The sequence below is a fragment of the Ostrea edulis genome, chromosome 4 (genome assembly GCF_947568905.1).
Source record: "Ostrea edulis chromosome 4, xbOstEdul1.1, whole genome shotgun sequence".
In the NCBI taxonomy this organism is placed as follows: Eukaryota; Metazoa; Mollusca; class Bivalvia; order Ostreida; family Ostreidae; genus Ostrea; species Ostrea edulis.
The window spans coordinates 11,982,815-12,004,281 of NC_079167.1; the positions used below are offsets into that span (position 1 = coordinate 11,982,815).

General features: G+C 35.8%; 1 protein-coding gene across 3 annotated transcripts in view; it reads left to right on the forward strand.

The window, feature by feature from the left end:
- The window catches only part of LOC125670686 (RYamide receptor-like), a 54,715-nt gene that overhangs the window by 7,402 nt on the left and 25,846 nt on the right, over positions 1-21,467 (forward strand). Inside the window, exon 2 of one of the 3 annotated variants that reach the window (XR_007368359.2) lies at positions 20,531-20,692. The exons of 1 other annotated variant lie outside the window; for it this stretch is intronic. Coding sequence is in view for 1 of the 2 variants with exons in the window: in XM_048906018.2 (XP_048761975.2) it covers positions 18,106-18,228 (123 nt within the window). In the remaining variant the exon portion in view is untranslated. Of the gene's footprint in view, positions 1-18,105; positions 18,235-20,530; positions 20,693-21,467 lie in introns of all 3 variants that reach the window. One more of the 3 variants, XM_048906018.2, reaches the window with a different exon arrangement.

The following is a 21,467-nucleotide window of genomic DNA, read 5'->3' on the forward strand; positions in this document are numbered from 1 at the left end:
TTAAGCAGATCCCCCCCCCCCCCCCCCCCAATTCATAAGTTAATTCTGAACACAGTTAAAACGTGTCTAGTGTTTGACACTTCATTTGTTTTAAACATGATATTTTCTTCTGTTAAGCAATATATATGTAAACAAAACATGACACGAGACTTGTTTACATAACAAAGAATCATGAGCACTGTATCTCCCATGTACCTCGACTATTTACTGACGTTCAAAATTACGCAATATATATGTAAACAAAAACATGACACAAGCCTTGTTTACATAACACAGAATTGTCAGTACTGTATCTCAATTAGCTCGTAACTCAACAACTGATATTCAAATTTTGATTGTCTGTAAGAAATACTTTAGTTAAGCATTGTAAACAATAAAAAATGGAAAAATAAAATTTTCAACTCAAATCGTGTCCATGCCCCTTTAAAACAGTATGATGCAGAAATGGCACATATAGATGAAAATGAATTGCGTTTAAGCCTAAGTTGAATGTATGTACATGTAATTGTAAAAACAATACACCACACTATGTAATACACTGTAGGTTGTAAGAAGGATAGAAAATGATCCATTTATAGTAGATATGCATGTACAAAATGCATAATCATATATGAACACTTTAATTGATATGCCATGAAATTTCACACATATGTACCATTAACTCTCTTCATTCTCCAATTAAAATTCACGATATCTCAATAATTTTCTAACAATTCTCCCATGTAATCTAGAACCTGGGACATTACTGTCATGGTAAAATTGACCAGTTCATTATAAATATGCGGCAATTATCTCTTCTAGATCTTCGGGATTATGAAGATGTTATGCTTTTTATGTATATAATCCATACAGTCACGTCCTGTTGCCTGCACCCTTTCGATTTACAGCGCATGATTGGGTCTTATATGTAAAACTTATACGGTACCAATTTTGATACACCATATGCGCATTTTCGACAAATAATGTCTCTTCAGTGATGCTCAACCGAAATGTTTGAAATCCGAAATAACTATGAAGTTTTAGAGCTAAATGTTATTTTAAAAATTCTCACATACATCTCCACTTCACATGTTTCAAAACATACATTCAAACAATCATTAAAGTGCAAGACGAAACTCGCACCTTCAAAAGGTTTCATTTCTTCACGTAGCCATGTTATATTTCCAATCAATTCGAACCCCATCGATTTTCATATTCATATGTTTTAATACTTTTGCTCTATGTCTATAGGAAAAAAAACTCTCTGTATTGACTATTTTCCCCACAATATTTATACCTGTCTGCCTATACTAAATAAAAACATCACACCCTTTAAAGAATAAAATAGGTCATTTATTACACATACAATAAATGACAGTAAAGGGAACACAAACTAGGATTCAAATATAAGTAAAATTTACATACAAGTAAAATGTACAGACAATGTATAATGACAAATTGCCACATCTCAAAATTAGCACCTGAGAACAAAAAATGTGTCATCTGACATATTATGACTAGTGACAAATTATGGCATATAAAAAATAGACCCAAACATATGTACAACTTGGAAAAAGTCAGAAAGAGGGCGTAAAAAGGCCCATATGTATAATTTGGAAAAAATCGGAAAAGGGGGCGTTAAAAGGCCCCCGGTATGAATGAGGTGGGGAGGGTGGTGGTAGACTCAAAATTCCCCTTTGTTTACGAAGTATCAAATACAGAATGCGCATGCGCAGTCTGGAAGTATGCAAATAGGGATGCTATAAATACCTCACAATATTAATCATGCCAGTTTGGTTAAAAAAAGGCAGTTAAAGTTTTAAGATTTTCATTTACATATTTTCGAATCAATATTTAGATTGATACCGAGAATAATATATTCATTTGTGATCAGTACAATTCAGTATATGAGAATGCCACGTGTTGGGTTATCCTGCATGGTGTCGTCTGCTTGGACAGTAACGGAAGGCATACTCGGTGCTTTACAAGATTTACTCTAGTATGTCTGCTAAATGTTCAGCAGTACAGGAGAATATATAAAAATACCATATTACCTAATTAGCCCCACCCTAAAACCTGAACCCCTCCTATATCCAAGGTTCACAAATTTCAGTTTTGGTTGAAACATCTATATTCATTACCGGTATAATAACAAAACAGTTTGTGTGCTAAATGTTCAGAAGTAAATGAGAAGATGTTCTAAAAAAGCGGTAATGTGTTTTACTACATGCCTATTTAGCCCCAAACAACCCTGGCATCATAGATACAATTTCCTTAATAATTTTAGTTATCTTCAATCAAGAATGCTCTTAAGATTAAGAAGACAATTTAAAGTGTTTTAAAGGTGTACGAATGGCGGATGGGAACATATCACAAATGTATTCTGTTTGATTCAGCAGACCTACATTTAATAGTTTTTTGCTCATCTGCCTTTCTGTTTGTGTGAAAATAATATCAAGGATAACATAAAGCTCATAATTATTGCAATAAATGCCTTTCACAATTATCTTGAACTTGAGTAATTTTTATATGAATTACATTAACATTCAATGTGAGAATTTCGTGCTTCAAATTGTGTTTGACGATTTACAAGTAACGGGGAGAAACTAGCGATGCATGTGTATAAATTCCCTTATAGCTCTAGTCTCAAGCAATGATACAAGGAAATGCTGTAACATTAAGCGTATTTTACAGCTATGTGCTCTCTGTATTCAAGTATACACCTGCTAATGAACGTTTTGTGTACTTTTTCAACTTAAGCAATACAGATTAGTGGTGGGGATTTTTGCTGCATTGAAATTCGTTTTAGTGCTTGATTTGAAATGCCACCGTTGGGATGCTTTGTAACGTTATAAAAAAATCCAGACATGTTTCTTTACTGATTTGAGCATAATTAAGTGGTAGGAATAGCTGCAAAAATGTTTCCCCAGCTATGCTAAGGAATGGCAATACTGTGTCATGCAATTAAATGTAATTGTGTTTCTTCTGTCAGGAGACCTCGAGTTGTTGGTTATTTTGTCATTTTGTTCGCCTATGTAACTATGAAAATATAAAGATACACTTGACAATTTTGATTTTCATCATTTCCAAAGATAATAAATGATGATAAAATGTACACCAGTATATAATTGCTTTAATTTCCCGTTAAGATATGTTGAATAAATATTCACTCTTTTTAACCGACAACATACTTTATATAAACCCTAAAGAAAAATACAAATTCTTTGACACTGTCATATGATCGTATAGCGGCATCATAACACCTCAATCCACAAACCCTTCCATCTTCTTCTTCCAATAATCTGCAATCTCATTGTATTGTAAGTTATCTCATTGTGGGGTAAGTTATCTCATTGTGGGGTAAGTTATCTCATTGTGGGGTAAGTTATCTCATTGTATTGTAAGTTATCTCATTGTGGGGTAAGTTATCTCATTGTGGGGTAAGTTATCTCATTGTGGGGTAAGTTATCTCATTGTGGGGTAAGTTATCTCATTGTGGGGTAAGTTACCTCATTGTGGGGTAAGTTATCTCATTGTGGGGTAAGTTATCTCATTGTGGGGTAAGTTATCTCATTGTATTGTAAGTTATCTCATTGTGGGGTAAGTTATCTCATTGTGGGGTAAGTTGGCTAGAATGAGCGTTTCTGATCTACGTCCGTCGTCTAGATGCATAATGCCATTCTTGTAAGAAGGGAATTCAAGTTTAAGTAAATAAGAGGCATATGTTCACTTTCAAAGGAAGATATGAAGAATTGATGACAATACGTAGGATACGTGTTTCAAGAAATATTACCAAAAATCAGGAAAGCCAAAATTAGCATACAATCGTCATCAAACAATATTATACATTGATTATATATTATACTCAAGTAAGGAAGTGCGCACATTGTTTCAATATTTGTGGCGAGTTGTTTATTGATGGTACATGTATGTAATGGTATCTATTCGGTACACGCACTCAAGTACATGCAAGTCCTGTTTTGACACTGGGTGACTGTCAGAGGTATTTCGAACTGTCAAGCATCTCCAACTTGAGCTCTGCCAATTTATCAAATTTTACGAATCCAAATGCATGAATTTGTAGAACCAAACTTGAAACGTTTTCTAAGGCTATGCTACGCCTTAAAATTTGAATATTGAAGTGTTTCTAAGGCCATGCTACACTTTAAATTTGAATATTGAAGTGTTTCTAAGGCCATGTTACACTTTAAAGTTGAGTATTGAAGTGTAACAGGAAGGGAGAAAATGCAACGGACCAGGCCGGGATCCCCCCCCCACCCCCACGAATATCTATTCAGGTGTTCTATCATCAGAGTTGATCAAACCCGTCTGACCGCCACAGAAGGTTTGATTCCCAGTTTTTATGTGTGTATTTCTTGACTTTGTCGATTACTGATATCAACTCACGAACTGATCAGTGTTCACAAGTACTTGGTGGAAACTTTACATAGTATTAATGTTTGTGTGTGTGGATGACATCTTGTACCAAAATGCAAAGATATTAGCAGGGAGTCATTCAATCATTCACGGTGAGTCTGGAACTGATAATAGTGTCATCAATGATGTAGACCATTCCGAGGGTCAGAGCACACTGTCATCAATTCATAAGTTATCGACTCAAATGAACCTGCATTCAACTTGAGAATGATTCCCTTGAGGCGAAACTGTCTGCTGTTGAAAATAAAATGGCATCGATAAATCAACTGCAAGATACAGCGAATTCTGTAAAATGAGTAAACTAAACAAACCAGATGAGGAATTTTCAACGTTAAGTAAATACTTCCAAAAACCGGAGAACAGTGTAAAGTTCGCTTGGAAATATGTTTGACTTGGTTCAAGAAACGACAGAGATAAATAAGAGAGCGGCATTATCATGTTATTTGATTCGCGAGAAAGTGTAAGAGTTATTTGCTCTTTAAATTTGGTTTATTCCGTTGAATTACTATAGGATTATGCAAATTTTCAAACATTTGCATATGGCACAGGTGAAAGAAGTATAAATTAAAACAACCTTGTAGGGTGGTGGTGGATCTTAACATGATTAAGTTGGTAGACCAATGTATTATTTTCCAAAACATACACAGAAGTGAACTTAAATCTCTTATAGAAGATATTGGCAATTTTCAGAGCGCTTTGGTCAATTTGAACATGTGAGATAATCTTGCATTCTTGCATTTCGCAAATTCTATGGTCGTTATAACGAACTAGTTTGCCAATAAAATCTGACTTTAGGCCAAATGCTTGCTGACGTGTTTCATACCAATTTGTAGGTTGTTCTTTACTCACTGATTTTGACTACGGATTATTCCGTTTATCTGATCAGGATACATGGCTCACGGCGGGTGTGACCGGTTAACAGGGAATAATTCCTTATTTCACCTCTGGTATATTCAGGGGTCCGTTATATTCCGTCCGTCGACAAGTCAGGAAAGACCGTCGCAGTGCGAAATTAGTGAAGGGCGAATATGAATTTTAATCTTTATTTGGCGGCTATTGGTCGTAGCATACGGCAAGAATTTGTAGGATGTCAACACATCTTGACAAACCCACGTGTAGCAAATGTAACCTCAATCAACGAAGAAATACAACATCAGTCAACATGTTAAAGTTGATTACCCCGGATGGTTACTTAATCAAAATACATGCATGACCTGCTTTTATATTCTTATGAGCAGGATTTATTTTAGGCCGAGTAGTTAGAGCATCACGCTCAAAATCTTAAGTGAGAAAGTTTCCCAGTTTACTTTCGGAGAGTCGGTGGTCTCTTCCCATGTACATTGAATCTGGGTTCTCTCTTCCACCAATACAAACTGGGCGCAACCAGATAACTGAAAAATTGTTGAGTGTGGCGGAAAACAGCAAAATTTAGTTTAGAATTTCTACGTGATAACTCCGCTTACACAGCGGGTGTGACTTGTCGACAGGTTGCTTACTCCTCCTAGACACCTGATCCCACCTTAGTATACCCAGGGGACCGTGTTTGCCCAACTCCCTATTTTGTATTGCTTATAGGAGTTATGGGATTGATCACTGTTCTTTATCTTCACCTTTCATGTATGTTAAATTAACCCAATAATACACAATGATAACAGTAATCAATTTCACAGCCACAGAATCACAATCGCAGTTCAATTGTACAGAATAGTTTCAAATTCGCTATCAACACAATGGTACATATGGAATCCGTTGACGCAAAAGCCACATGACTGCAAACAGATAAGCCAAGTTCGCAGTCATCTCATCAAGGAACTGACCCATGACCAACACAAGATTACCGGGATACAACGTACCATGCTTTAACACAAATACTAAAGTACTTCTTGTAAATTGCGGAGGAAAATATTTCCTAAATCATTTAAATGAACGTCCAACTGATAAACATTATTAACCAGGTCTGTATACTTAATGTAATAAACCCCAAACTGCAGAACGCACTTTGTTGCTACACTGTTGACTTGGACTTCATTGGTTTATTATTGTGGAAATGTCTGGAGACAACCAAACAAATTCGTAGAAAAATTACAGTTAATCATTGGCATGTGGCTTCAGACAAAAGAAATAAACATATTCAGCGGAGTGTCTTTCACTCTAGTATTTTTCCCTTAGTGAGAATTAACAAAATAGTGTGCTAGTTCAATTCATATAAATTGGTTTCTTTTTTAAATTCACCAGAGTATCCATGAAATTTCGAAACTGCTATATTTTTGATAAGACCTGGTATGGTTTAACCTTAACGACGGCACTGCTCAACATTAATTTCAACTCAAAATACCTAACCAATCCATCGCCCGCTTAGATTTGGGGCTCCGTTTATTGATAACCAAAAGTATCGACATAATCGAAGCTTAAATGATATAGCATTGTATATGATTACCCTAAATTACTTGCATTTGGTGCAACATTTGCTTCAAATTTCACACGAGGTGTGCTATTTCTTTATGTCGTGGGTTTATTTGATAAACGAATGTAACTGGGGAATTGAAAATTTCCTGTTATGTCTTTGTTATATTTGTTGAATTACTTTATAATGTGACTAATGCCCCCAGTGCAGGTAACTTGTTCTAAGCAAAAGCCAAACCACACCTATGTATTCACGATAATTGACTACTTTAACCATCGATATCGGGGCTTAACTAATAGTCGTTTATACATGTAATTACCCCCAACTACTGTCATATCAACCAATAGCCCTGTACATTACATGTATAATGGCGTCTATAATATGCCTGTCAAAGTCTTTATGAATTTTCAATAATTATTACACAATATACCTTTTACAGACCTTAAAACTAAAACTAATCGGCACTGTTCACTATCTCTAGTGTAATTTTGACTTCTATGAATATCGTATCATGGAAATCTTGAGAAATATGTCATATCCGCAATTTGTTATGATAAAATAGGCGGCACTTTGGTTTTCTGTTAATGCAAACCAGTAACACAAAACATATTAAAACTCCTACGTACTTTATGAATACTGAAAATGTAGGTCACGATACGGAATCGATAAAAGGTGTCATCAGACGGACTCCAGGTAGATGTAATCTGACGGCATTTCATTCCTAGGAATCAAGGTCATCTTGGTGAAAAAATATCATGCAATTTCTATATACCGGAGTACTTCATAGTAGTATAAATTAAAATGACGCCCAGTGGTATGACTAAAATGGTCGTTCTTGCAAGTCGGGTGTCAAATTTGTTTGCATATCTCCCTGGTTTGCTAATGATTAAGTCCATTTCATAAACATTCAAGAGCCTTCCTTGCCTTTTCGGCGCATCCATCAAACTTGGCTGTTATCAATTATGCGGTAGTAACGGTTCCTTTGTCGCCTATATCAACCCCTTCCAAAAATCAAAGTACCCTTTATTAATAGGCGAAAGTATATAGTACGGTGTATAATTTAACTTGACCTTTGATCTTGTAACCTGAAATTCAATAAGGGTGTGCAGAAAATTTTCACTTAATTAATTTGGATAACCACTTCCGCCCCTACCCAGGGTTGAACTCACGACCTGCGGAACCAAATCTAACCAGCGCGCTAGACCGCTCCTAGCTGCAATAATGTAGCCCTATCCAATTTTTTTTATTCTGACATTTTCGGGATAGGGCTATAATTCCATAGGATCTCCGTAATGGTGCAAAATAATTTTATGAATAACCGATAATAAACTCCGTGTATTAGTCCCAAATGTTGTTTACACCAAAAGGAGTACCAACTTTGTGCTCGGGCATGTCTAATAAAGGTGTTTTTCATTAAATATAATGTACAGCATGCAATATTCTTCGTCTGCTCCGACATGCTTGTTATCGCGAGATCTCGTAGGTGGATCTAATGAAATACCTAAACATTGACAATCAGCGCGAAAATGTTGTTACTCGAGCCACTTCGACAAAGAAAGGAAAATCATCTTGTTGCAGAAAGAATTTACACTCTGCTGTTCGGTTTTTAATTTGATATTAAATTCAAACCTTTTCAATACCGACGAAATAGCTTTCGTCTCCATACTTGTCCATTGATGTAAATACTACCTTATATGGCATATGCAAATGACTTGACAATCTGAAGTTGAAACTTCAGTACATCAAACATGGCGCACAAATATGAATGGAGAAATTGGAATTTATTGAAATTGTTGAAAACGGTAGAATAGAGCCTCACAAATCTTAAGTTGCAGGTTGTAAATTTATATATTTACTAAGAAACATAGAATATCATTTTATTTACGTAAAGAAAGTCAGAAAATGTTTAGAATGAGCGCAAATGTTGCGGGAGTGAATCACTCCCGCATTTGCACCATTACGGAGATCCTAAGGAGTTGTAGCCCTCTCCCTAAAAAAAAAAAAAAAAAAAAAAAAAAAAAAAAAAAAAAAATCAGAGAGGGCTACATTATTGCAGCTAGACCGCTCCTCCATCAAGGCAAGTCTAAAAAAAACTTGCTGTCGATGACGATGGAATTCTCGCCACGCTGTCTCACGCTACACGGTAATTGATATTGGATATGGTATACAGAGATTTTGTTTACCCTGCTGTTTATGGCCACACTCAACAACTTTTCAGTTATCTGGTGGCACCCAGCTCTTATTGGTGGAAGAGAGAACACAGATACAATGTACCTGGGAAGAGACCACCGACCTTCCGAAAGTAAACTGGGAAACTTTCGCACTTATATGTACCCGCGCGAGCGGGATTCCGACCAGAGGTAAGAGGCCGTGTGATTTTGAGCGCGATGCTCTAACCACTCGGCCACGGTATACAGCGAATTCCATCGTCATCGAAAGGTATAGCGCGCTGATTACATGTTGCAAGGAGATTTAGTTCCGCTGGTCGTGAGATCAATCCCGGGTTGGGGCGGAAGTGGGTATCAGATAAAATAAAGTGAATTTTCACTGTGCTTTATATTAAATATTTCTTCACTTAGGGCAGTTATGTTTATTTAAGAGTTCATTGCTATAAAGTGTATATAATACACAAGAATCCCCCGTAAAGGTTTAGTGCTTTCATTACATCTTCAGAAGCTTTACAAAAATGTCAATCTAATTAAAATCGAGACTTCTTAGATCCGCGCCATATACCTTGCGTAAGTAGATCTAACATAACCCGATTACATTGTAGGGGTCATGTTCAGATGAACTTTATGTCAGCCAATCAGCGCGTCGGCTTTGAAATTGTCGGTGTTCACAATTCAAGGAAAGTGGCTGCGATTGTTTGGTTTGAAAGAAAACATATCGCAGCTAGATGCGACGTCACAATGCACCGTTGACGTCGACTGACGTTATATTCCTCGCGTTTTTTAAATAAACCATCTTGAAAACTATTCAAATCGTACCCATCCCTATTTATACATAAATCGGAATTCACAATTAATTCAATTTGGGTGTATTTCATATCGTACGTTTTGTTGTTTGTGTGAACGGAATAGATTAGGCATTATTGCGAAAGTTTAAAATTCGTTATGCGAGAATATACAATTTTACAATGTGGAATAAACTTCGTGGGAGAGAGATTACAGCAATTTGTTTACGAATTGCCAGGAACCGCCTAAATAGCCATCATTGTCTGTATGGCGCAATCTGACTGGCTGATAGTTCTCATGAATATTCCAAGCGAAAGGTCATGCAGACATGACCCCCTATGGGGTTATGTCAGATCCTATTATAGCGATTGTGAGAGTATCCTAGGATCTGATTTTAATTAGATTGCAAAAATATATACATAGCAGTATCATAGTAACAGTGATTATGACGTCAAAGTAAGCGGAATGTTAAATATCTATATTGTGACGTCATGGGGGGGGTATACTGGAATCGGGTTGTCCGTCTGTCTGTCCGTCCGTCTGTAGACGCAATGGTTTCCGGGCTCTAAAGCATTATCCTTTCCACCTACCGTCACCATATCATATATATGGACTACCCATGGGATGAAGATGTTCTCTATCGATTTTGGGGTCAAAAGGTCAAAGGTCACGCGCACTGGACATCGAAGTAGCAATATGGTTTCCATTTAAATTCTTTAATGGCTTTTTTTCATCGCATGGAGATGCTGTGTTCCTAGATACCTTTTGGATCATAATACTGAAGTTTTACCTATTACCAACACCCTTTGGGAGATTGGAGTAAGCGGGGGGGGGGGGTATTCTTAGTGAGCATCTTGAGAACCATTCACTTGATCGTAATGATTTTTCATATGTGGGTTGGTTATGAGTAGAAGAGAACCCCTGTTGTTTTTCAGGTCAAAAACCAATCTAGACATGGTAATATACTGACCACTCAATGTCTAGAGAATCCTTTGCTTGATAGATATCAAACTTGGTACACTGGTACATCTTCAGTAGAAGATGACCCCTCTTGATTTTGAGGTCACATGGACAAAGGTCAAGGGTCAAACTGGACATAGGAATATACTGTCCGCTCAATATCTAGAGAACCCTTTGCTTAACAGACATCAAATTTGGTACACTGTTACATCTTCATGAGAAGATAACCCCTATTGATTTTGAGGTCACATGGTTAAACAGGTAATAGGAATATACGAGGGCTGTTTGATATGTAATGTGTATTGTACGATATCTCAAAAGCATTCGACTCAAATTGTGAAATGAACATTACATCCCTGCAAAGTATTCTCCGGGGTTTGAAATACATAATTTCAACCTCTGAATCCATTTCTGAAATGCGTCACGGTACGCTGATTTAGGTAAACCTCTGAGGCACTGACTGATGGCTGAGCCAAGGGCTTGTCGGAACTTGTAACGATGACCAGATAACTTTTTAAGGTTTAGAAAAAGTAAAAAGTCGCATGGGGCTAGATCTGAAGAGTATGGCGGGTGTGGCTAGACGGTAACCTTGTTCGACTTCAGTAATTGCTTCACAAGCTCAGATGTACAGTATGTATGTGATGGAACATTATCATGAAGTAGACGAGCATGCCTAAATCCCGACACAGGGCGTCGTTTATGATAATATTTCTTGAGCTTTTTTAGTATAACATCTCGGTAATACCGACCTGTAACACTTTAGCCCTTCGGCACCGGAATTTGCACGGCTATCCCATCACATGAGAAGAATATACAATAAAGAACCTTCTTTGTGCCTTTGGTTCTTTTGGCAACTACAAGCCTTCTACCGTGTTTAGTTAGCCATATTTTGTTTCCAATTTTTCTTACTGGTTCAAAATAGTGAACTCATGTTTCGTCACCAGTAACAATGTTTGAAATTGTCTTTGATTGAATTTGGGAAACATTTTGAGCAATTGCTTAGATGTTTGTACTCGTACCCGTTTTTTGGTCATCTGTCAATATATGCGGTATCCATCTGGCAGAAATCTTTCGTACTTTCAAAATGAAATACACCCGCAATAGCGATATGCCAACAGCTTTGGCAATATCACGAATTGTGTATCTGCCATCACTTTCAATTATTTCCCTGACTTTTGAGACATTTGCCTTGCCTGTTACAGTCACAGGTTGACCTGATTTTGCTGCATCTTTGACGGACTCTGTGCCAGTTAGAAAGTTCTTTCTTCACGTACGAACCGTCTCACAAGATACAATATGTACCTTATTAGACCCAAAAACTTCCTCCAATTCAGTAAAAATCTGCTTTACCGAATGATCGAGTTTGTGTGAACTTATATACATGCTCTAATTTCTTCAATATTCTTAACCCGTTTCCAAACCATTTTACAACAGTGGTCAACGGCTGGTTCCTTTGAAATGACTATAAGTTTAAAACTATGTGGAGCTGAAGGCTCGTGTTTAAACCGTTGGAAAGGTATTGAATAGAGTTATTCAAGAGTATCATCATCCACGAAATCATGCAAAGCGTTATCGCGCTGTGGTACAATACATATTACATATCGAACAACCATCGTACTGTCCGCTCAATATCTTGAGAACCCTTTGCTTGACAGACATCAAACTTGGTACATCTTCAGAAGATGACCCCTATTGATTTTGAGGTCATATGGTCACAGGTCAAGGGTTAAACTGGACATAGTAATATATTGTCTCCTATATTCTAAGAATTATTTGCTTGATTGACACCAAACTTGGTACAGCATAAGGAGTAAATGACCCCTATTGAATTTAGGTCAAATGCTCACTCCACTCTTAACATAGGAAGATATTGTCTGCTCAGTATTTTGAATTGGTGATACTACTATCAATTAAATGATGCATGTGTATAACGCCTTTGCACCATGAGGTGCATATGTGTTTTACAAACATCGCTTGTTTTTATAGATATGCAGGTGTAGATAAGAAGATTTTTGAAAATTGGTAAATTTTTATCCTACCTCTGACGCCCCCGGGGGTGCAGGAGTCCTCAAATTTACAATTTATTTCCCCCTTGCCCCAAAAATACTTGATACCAAATTTGAAAAGAATTGGAATGGTAATTATCAAGAAGTTAAAAATGTTTTATTGTTCACACATTTAATAACTGACCACTTTGGCCCCACCCAAATACCAAACTCCTACCCCTGGGATCATCAAATATACAATTTAAGTAAAGGACTACCTGCTCCTTCTAAATATCCATTTAGTTTCAATGGCACTAAATCAGATATCATTTATACACGTATGTTTTGCACACATACACTATATATGCTAAGTTTGGCCTAAATCTGGAGTCAGACTCTCCACCCTGGGGATCATGAGTTACAATTTTTTGGCAGAGGCTTTCCTTCTCTACACCACTTTGTATTTAGTTTTTCTTAAAAGATATGCAAGTGTAGAGAATATTTTTGAAAATTGGGTTAATTTTTGTCCCATCCCTGAGGCCCGGGTGTGTAGGAGTCCTGCAATTTACAATTTATGTCCACCTTGTCCCAAAGATGGTTCATAACAAATTTGAAAAGAATTGAAATAGTAATGATCAAAAAGTTAAAAATGTTTTATTGTTCACACATTTAATAACTGACCACTTTGGTCCCACCCCAATACGAAACCCCTTCCCTGTGATCATCAAATATACAATTTTGGTAAAGGACTACCTGCTCTTTCTCAAAATCCATTTAGCTTCAATGATACTAAAGAAGATGTTATTTAAGCGTTTTACACATACACTCTATATACTAAGTTTATCCCGGCCTTGGGGTCAGAACCCATACCCCGGGGATCATGAAGTTTACAATTTTGACAGAGTCCTTTCTGCTTTACATCACTATGCATTGAGTTTTTCTCACACGTGTTTGGTGAAGAGAAGAATGTTTTAGAAAATTAGTCAATTTTTGACAGTTTATACCCCGCCCCTGAATCCCCAGGGATGCAGGAGTCCTGAAATTTACAATTTATATCCCTCCTGTCCCAAATATGCTTCATACCAAATTTGAAGAGAATTGGAATAGTAGTTATCAAGAAGTTAAAAATGTTCAATTTTTAATGCACGACAATCAATTGTAATATGTCACCTATATATATATATATATATATAGATAGATAGATAGATAGATCGATAGGTATACTTTTTAAGAGCAACCACTGCTATTTTTCGATATTATAGAAGGTTGACCGTGACTTTCACCTGATAACCAATATGGGTAATCTTATTTATAGGAACAAACACTGTACCAAGTCTGCTAACTATCAAGCAAAGGATTCTTTGAATATATTAAAGCAGACAACACTTGGTCTACAGACGGACACAACGTTTTGGTTCAAAACAATGTTCTTTTATGAGGGGGCATAAAAATAGTTTTACATCCAAACCTTTTCTGTACATGAAGTAAATAGCAAAAGGTGCATTCGCTAAATTGCAACAAATTATCAGGAAGAAACACCATAGGTTGGAATACCACATAAGCACAAATACCGGTTATGGTTGAGGTTTTATTTTATCTTATTTTCGCAAATATTGAACAAGTAATATGCAAACCACTTCTGGATAAATTATTTTCAAATCATTTTCTATACAGTAAAAAAAATATAGTTCCTTGTAATCTTGATTTTCACATTTTCCAAATGTAAACATAAAGCGGTGTAACATTTTAGCAAGCAAAACTTTAAAAATATCTTCTATAGAAAAAAAATCAAAAGGTTGCACCAACAATTTAAATGTCACAAAACTTTGAGCACTCAGTTAAGAAACAAATTTCTTAATACACAAGGGCATGAACTGCGAAAAGAAAATATATTAAACGCCAGACCACTGCAAGTACATGTAGGCTGGCGTGAAGAATTGCAGTTCATACCCTCATGTATTTTCAAAATTTTGATCTATTTTTACATTCTATATTTCACTTTTTTCGAGATTCCTAGCCGCTAGAACAGACTTACCATATTCACCATACGTACATTATTAACATCTGCATTCATGATGATATGGCAGTAGGTAAAGATATTAAAGGCAAAAACATTAGAAATGTAAATATATAGTAAGTCAGTAAAATTAGCATGTTGAGCTTGGGAATTTAAATATACAATATTTGCTACACATTATTGGTAAACAAAATAATGTAATATACGTTTTCATACAGTTTATCCAGTTTGAAAGTTTTACTGCAAATGTACAAACACTATATCTGTCAAAAAGGCTGATCACACTCTACAAACTTAAAAATTATTGACAAATCAACATTAACAGCCACAAGTATTTAAGTTTTAAATACAAAATGTAAAATACATCCAAGAAGACAATACATGCAAACAAATTATAACAATTTAAGACACCAGGAAAACGAATTACCTCATACGCATTTATAATTGACGTCTGTGGGCATATGACTATCATGTAGTACAAATGTTAATACATTTATACTAACACTTTGTAATAAAATATTTGTCTTGTTTCTGCATATTGCGAAGACAGTAGAATCTTGTATGGCAACAACAATCTCAATGTAGTGTTCTCTTTGATAGAGACAGATAAAAAATGCCGCCACCACACCTTTATAAACTACATCTCTTGACAGAATCTACAATGTTTGAGTGTAAAATAAACTGCATCTTGTTTAATGAGAGATGTTAATTTAAATATAGGTGACATTCCTTTGCAATATTCCTAATTGAAAAGATTGTCAAGAATTGTCAAGGATTTCAAAGAAAAAACATTTAAAAAATTAGAAGATGAATTTTCCCTCTGATTTCCAACCAAGAGGTATGTTTTGTAATATATGGTAAAAATATGTACAATAGTTTTCTTCTAATATCTAGGTAAACAACAATGAATATTTATGCTTGTAAAACTGTTTTCAACTTGCATAAGGGATACTTACTCCTCCTAGGCACCTGATCCCACCTCTGGTATATCCAGGGGTCCGTGTAAACTTGCTCAACTCTATTTTGTATCCCGTATACGAATTATGAGATTGATCACTATTCGATACCTTCACCTTTCATAAGAGCATAAATACACATAATTCGTTTTAAATCTAACACTGCACCCAAATCGTGTAGATATAGGGGCCTACATATATTCCACCACCCTTTTTTTAGTGCAATTCTCAAATTACAAGAATATTGAAGAAACTAATCACACAAGATTAGTTTCCTTTCGTATGCCAAAGAGAAGATACCAAAACATGGTTGCATGGGTTGATGTATATTTTTGGCTTAGTTTGGTTGTAATTAGTACAAATTTAACATTCCTTAACAAGCGATATCGGTCACCTAAATATTAGTTTATAATATCACTTCCCACAAAGACTTCGAGATCTAGAAAAATTCTTGTTCTGCATATCTAAGCTAAATTCTAAAATTTACAGCGTATCAACAGTATAAGAACAACTTGGATAAATTTCATAACTCCTAAAAGGAATACAAAATTAACAGTTGAGCAAACACGGCATCTGGATTTACCAGAAGTGGGGTCAGGTTCATAGGTGAAGTAAGCATCCCCTGTCGACCGGGCACACCTGCTGTAAGCCCTATATCTTGATCAGGCGAATCCGTAGTCAAAACCAGTGTGCCAAGAACGGTCTAATAATTGGTATGAAACACATAAGACAGCATTTGGGCCAAACATGTTTTATTGGCAAACTAGATCATTATAACGACCTTAAAAGTAGCAAAATACTGACAAAACGAGACTGTTGAAACTCCTGTAACATAATACATCAACTTGTTTGTCAGTAGCCTGTCTCGATTGTTCTTGAAACTAAAATGCCCCCCAAAGTACCTAATATACTGATGAAATATGCATGCATCAGTCTTTCACTAATACATCTTGTTCATACATATATATGACATAATATTGGACATACAATTCATAATAGAGATGAAGTTCTGTCGCCCGGTTTCTCTGAATTTAGGACCTTTTAAAATATGGGATTTCAGGTCCTCTAAAATGTAACAATTATATAAAAAAAAAAATAATTCAAATTATGCCTTTACATACAACGAATTATGCATTAACAAACTCCACTTTACCAACTTCATAAGTATTCACATTGCATACCGTGTAGAGTAAATTAGACACGTACTTGACGATAACGTTTATCACAAACATTTGTATATTGCATTCCTCATGATAAATTTTAATACACACAGTGTATCTTGGGAAAACTCTTAAATTTAGAGCTACACTCCCCCTGTTAAATTATTAGTGGACACAGAGTTTGCTGTTATTAGCGTCAATGACCTATAAGACGTTTTCCAGGGCATGTGCATGTACGACAAACCAATTAATTTAAGTTACTTTGCTATCGTACTTTCCGATTGGTCGTTTATGACGAATGGTTATCAGCGAGTTTGCTGACAGTTGATAATATAAGCCTTAAAGCTATGTTTTGGGTATAATGAAAATAATTACAATTTCTTTAATGCTTGCTCTAAAATATTGTTTCGTTTTAAGTATATTCAATTATCTTAAAAATACCCATACGCGTACGTTCAGAAACACTGAGCGAAGTCTATCAAATTTCTGTATTCTTAATCGTCAGAAAGTTAACTGCATTTGCCTTCCTCTTGAAAGGGAAAGATAACGAACAGTATCAATCTCATAACTCCTATCAGCAATACAAAATAGGGAGTTAGGTAAACGCTGACCCATGGATATACCAGAGTTGGGATCAGGTGCCTAACAGGAGCAGGCATCCCCTTTCGACCGGTCACACACGCCATGAGCCCTATATCTTGATCAGGTAAACGGAGCTATCCGTAGTCAAAATCAGTGTGCTAAGAACGGCTTATCAATCGGTATGAAACACGTCAGACAGCATTTGACCCAATGCTAGGTTGTATTGGTAAACTAGGTCGTTATAACGACCATACAATGCGCATTTCACTTAACTTAAAATGTATAGTTAACATTTTTATTATGAATGAATTATGTGAACTGGTCTGTAAATATGCAGTTTTGGGTCCTTCGAATTCATAACTTTTCTTTTGTTTAACCCTAATCATTGTACTACAGTGTGTATAAGAATAAAAAAGGAATTAAACTGATACTTGATTTGAGCAGATTAGTTCTTTTTGCGCCATCAATGCTCTGAAACTATAACCGGTATGTTTAAATTGATTAAGAATCCTCTGCACATTGATGATGAATACTCCTTGGACGACCAGTATAACATGCTTTGTTTCTCGCATTTTGAAAGAAATGGAAAATAAGAGAGAAAGTGTTTGAACTGGAAATTTGTACAGATGAAATTATGACTTAATATGATATTATACTTTCATGTAATTTAGTCGAATTTGTTTGGTCGGGAAGCATTTGAAGAAGAAAAAAAAACCCAACCAGTGTTACCCCTCTGGAGAACAGAAACCACACCCACCGTGGTGCTAATGTCTGGCAACGGGAACAATATTTGACAACGGGTAATATTATAAAAATTATCATATGCGCACAGATTCTGTGCATACGTTCACGAAGATTTCTAGACGACATAGCCGGCAAAACATCTTAAATGTATGACATTCAGTATAATAAAACAAATGGTAGATGTAGTTGAGAGTAAAATTTAAAAATTTCACTCCTCGAAAACTATTGTAAACCTCGGCTGCACCTCAGTTGACAATGGTTTTCTCGGGTTGAAAATTTTCAATGTTACTCTCAACTACATGCACTATTTATATTCTATAACCTACATCGCTATATATCGGACTAAAGTTCAACTAAAAAATCTAGTTAGGTGGTTTTAGGACATCTAGGGACAATTTAAACACTTCCTTCTTCACTTAATTTGAAATAAATGAAAAAAAATGCTCTAAATTTCTGTTCTGAATTCGTACCTTCTCCTTACTATAGCAATGTGATGTTCACTGCTGTTGTTACTAACATCAAACACATGGAGAAAACTCCATTAACAGAAACAGCAGAATGAAGACTATCAAAGTAAATTTAAAGCTGATATCGGTGGAGTTTGTGATTAAACAAGAAAACATTAAAGTAGGTACATGCAATACTTTCAAATACTAGTATTCACATGATGGCTTCATATTCTCTTTACCAAGAGATAAATAAATCAATGGAAAATATTTACCAAAAAAAAAAAAAAAAAATAGATGAATATGAATGTATTGATATCAATTAATGAATTGCTTTTAACCGACTCGCAAATTACTCATTTAATAATATATCTGTCCGATTGTGTGCTCCAGTTCCGATACCTTAGGCACAGAATTATGTGGGATTCAATACTCTGTTATTGGGGTATTCACCTATCGTCTCATATACAATGATTTTAGAATTAGATTTGTAATGGAAACAGTACAACACTGGCATTCTATCTGTGCACACATCTTCCAAAGAAAGGCTACATGATTATAACGTACAAAATATAATTACGCAAAACAATTCGAATCATGGAGTATGGTAAATTGGTCGGTCGGATAATTTTACTTCCTGGCAGATAGACTGTCATTTAAGCGTGTGACATTTCCGACATAATCATGATGATATATTGAAACAGGCAAAACAGAACTAACCACGAAAGTTTCTGTATTATATGGTCTTTTACAAAAGATGTTACGACTTGATATAGAATATACGTTTGCAATTTCGTTAAATGCTGTTCTTTTATCAAGAGTATGGTGCATAAAGATGAAGATAAGTACATCTATATATAAAACCTTTTTTGACAAATTTTACACACACACAAATGGAAGCACTTTTATTATCAATTAAAAATGCTGGTCTTAGTTGTAAGAGGTTCCGTAAAACCGGGCCCCTGCCAGTGGCGGATTTAAGGGGGGCGGAGCCGGCGCCCGCCCCCTAAAATTTTCAAAGTTAAGGTAAATCGTGTTATCTTGTTTAGAAAAGTGTACTAAGTGATAAAAAAGAAGCAATAATTTCTTCCACTCCCGGAAAAATAAATGACAAAATCTTTTGATTTCTTGAATTACTTTATCGGGAGAACTTAAATTTTTTCCCAAAATCCTTAAAATTTGCGTTATTTTACTAATTTCACCTTATTAAAAATAATAGAAAATAGTACAGATGACTTAAATAGGACACATATTTCAATCCCTATAAAATCTGTAATATCCAGGAGCTTCCTGGTCCTGGGCCCACAACAGGGCTTCGCACCTGTGGCCCCCAGTCCCCCTGCTCATAAAGTGGCGCCCCCCGTAACTGCAATTCCTGGATCCGCCCTTGCCTGCTGACTAATATACGTAACACTTCCAACGGATGGGATAGTGCGATAGATGCTTATACAATGTAGAGCTTATTTAAATGTGCATGCGTACTAATGTTTCCATATCAACATGAGTAATGTAATATTAGACTTGTGCAACATAAACTATTTGATTTCATCCAAAAGGAAAGGAATAGGTAGAATTTTAACGAATTACCCTTAGTTTGTCAGATGTATACAAGATGTGCATTGTGCGTGCCTGACGAGGCGGAAAGAAAGTAAGGGCGTCGGTAAGATATACATTATATTCATTATGCTAGATCATGTCTAAAATACTAAACAGTATAGAGTTTGATATGCACAAATCCAAAGATTGTTGCGGAAATCGCGCGTGATATGCTAATGAGGTAGGCACGTGGTCAGCTCTCTGTCTTGTAAAAAGACAGAGTGTCATTTGAAACTGTTTTCATTTATATCTCAACAATTGGTGGCTTACTTATGCATATATACTATGTTTTTGCTTTATTTATTCAAAGAATACCAGGACCGCCGCGGTGGCAGAGAGGTTAGAGCGTTCGCCCCGCATGCGGGAGGTCGGGGGTTGAATCCCGGCCGCGACATACCGAAGTCGTGAAAACAGTTCCATCGCCAAACGCTCGGCATCAGGTGTCCTCGGAGATGACCTAAAGAGTGTCACAGTAGGTGTGGCACGCTAAAGAACCCTCACTGCTCAATGGCCACAAGCGACGTGCATAGGCCTAAATTTGAAGCCCTTCACCGGTCTTGGGGACGTCTCCATATGAGTGAAAAATTCTCGAGCGAGACTCTTCCTCGTTAAGCAAGATACAATTAATCAATCAATCAAAGAATTCCGTAGTATTGATATCTTTATTAAAGTCTAACATAAATATCCGAGCATATATACACCTTCAAGTATTTAACAAAGTGAAGAAGATCCGATCAATTCAATGTATCACCGGCGATAATTTTCATATTTTTAAGAACAAAGAAAAGTAAAAATTTAGTTCAGTTGGAAATGCTGTACGCTACTTGTTTCGTATGCCAAATCCCATTAGTACCATAAAGAGAGTTTGAAGAAGTAATGACAACTTACTAAGTTTTCATATTGAATTATAACAACAGTCAATAATATAAATGCATCGAAGACATTAATATACACAGTGTGCATACATTTTCATGCATTGATTTTTTAAATACAATGTATTCACTGAAAACAGTAATAACAATTAACCAAATCTACCGGAAGCTCGAATGCTTTTTTTGGTCTACATTTGTAATTTCGAATATCGAAAAAGTCTTTAATATGGCATATATACCATTAAGGTAGAAAATAGAAATTCCGAATTCATTGTTTGCATGATGCATTTCATACTAAATTGTTTTTAAAACTTTCAGTAAATGAAACCATGCTTAGGCTTCTGATTCCTATTGATTTTCAAAATGGTCTAAATT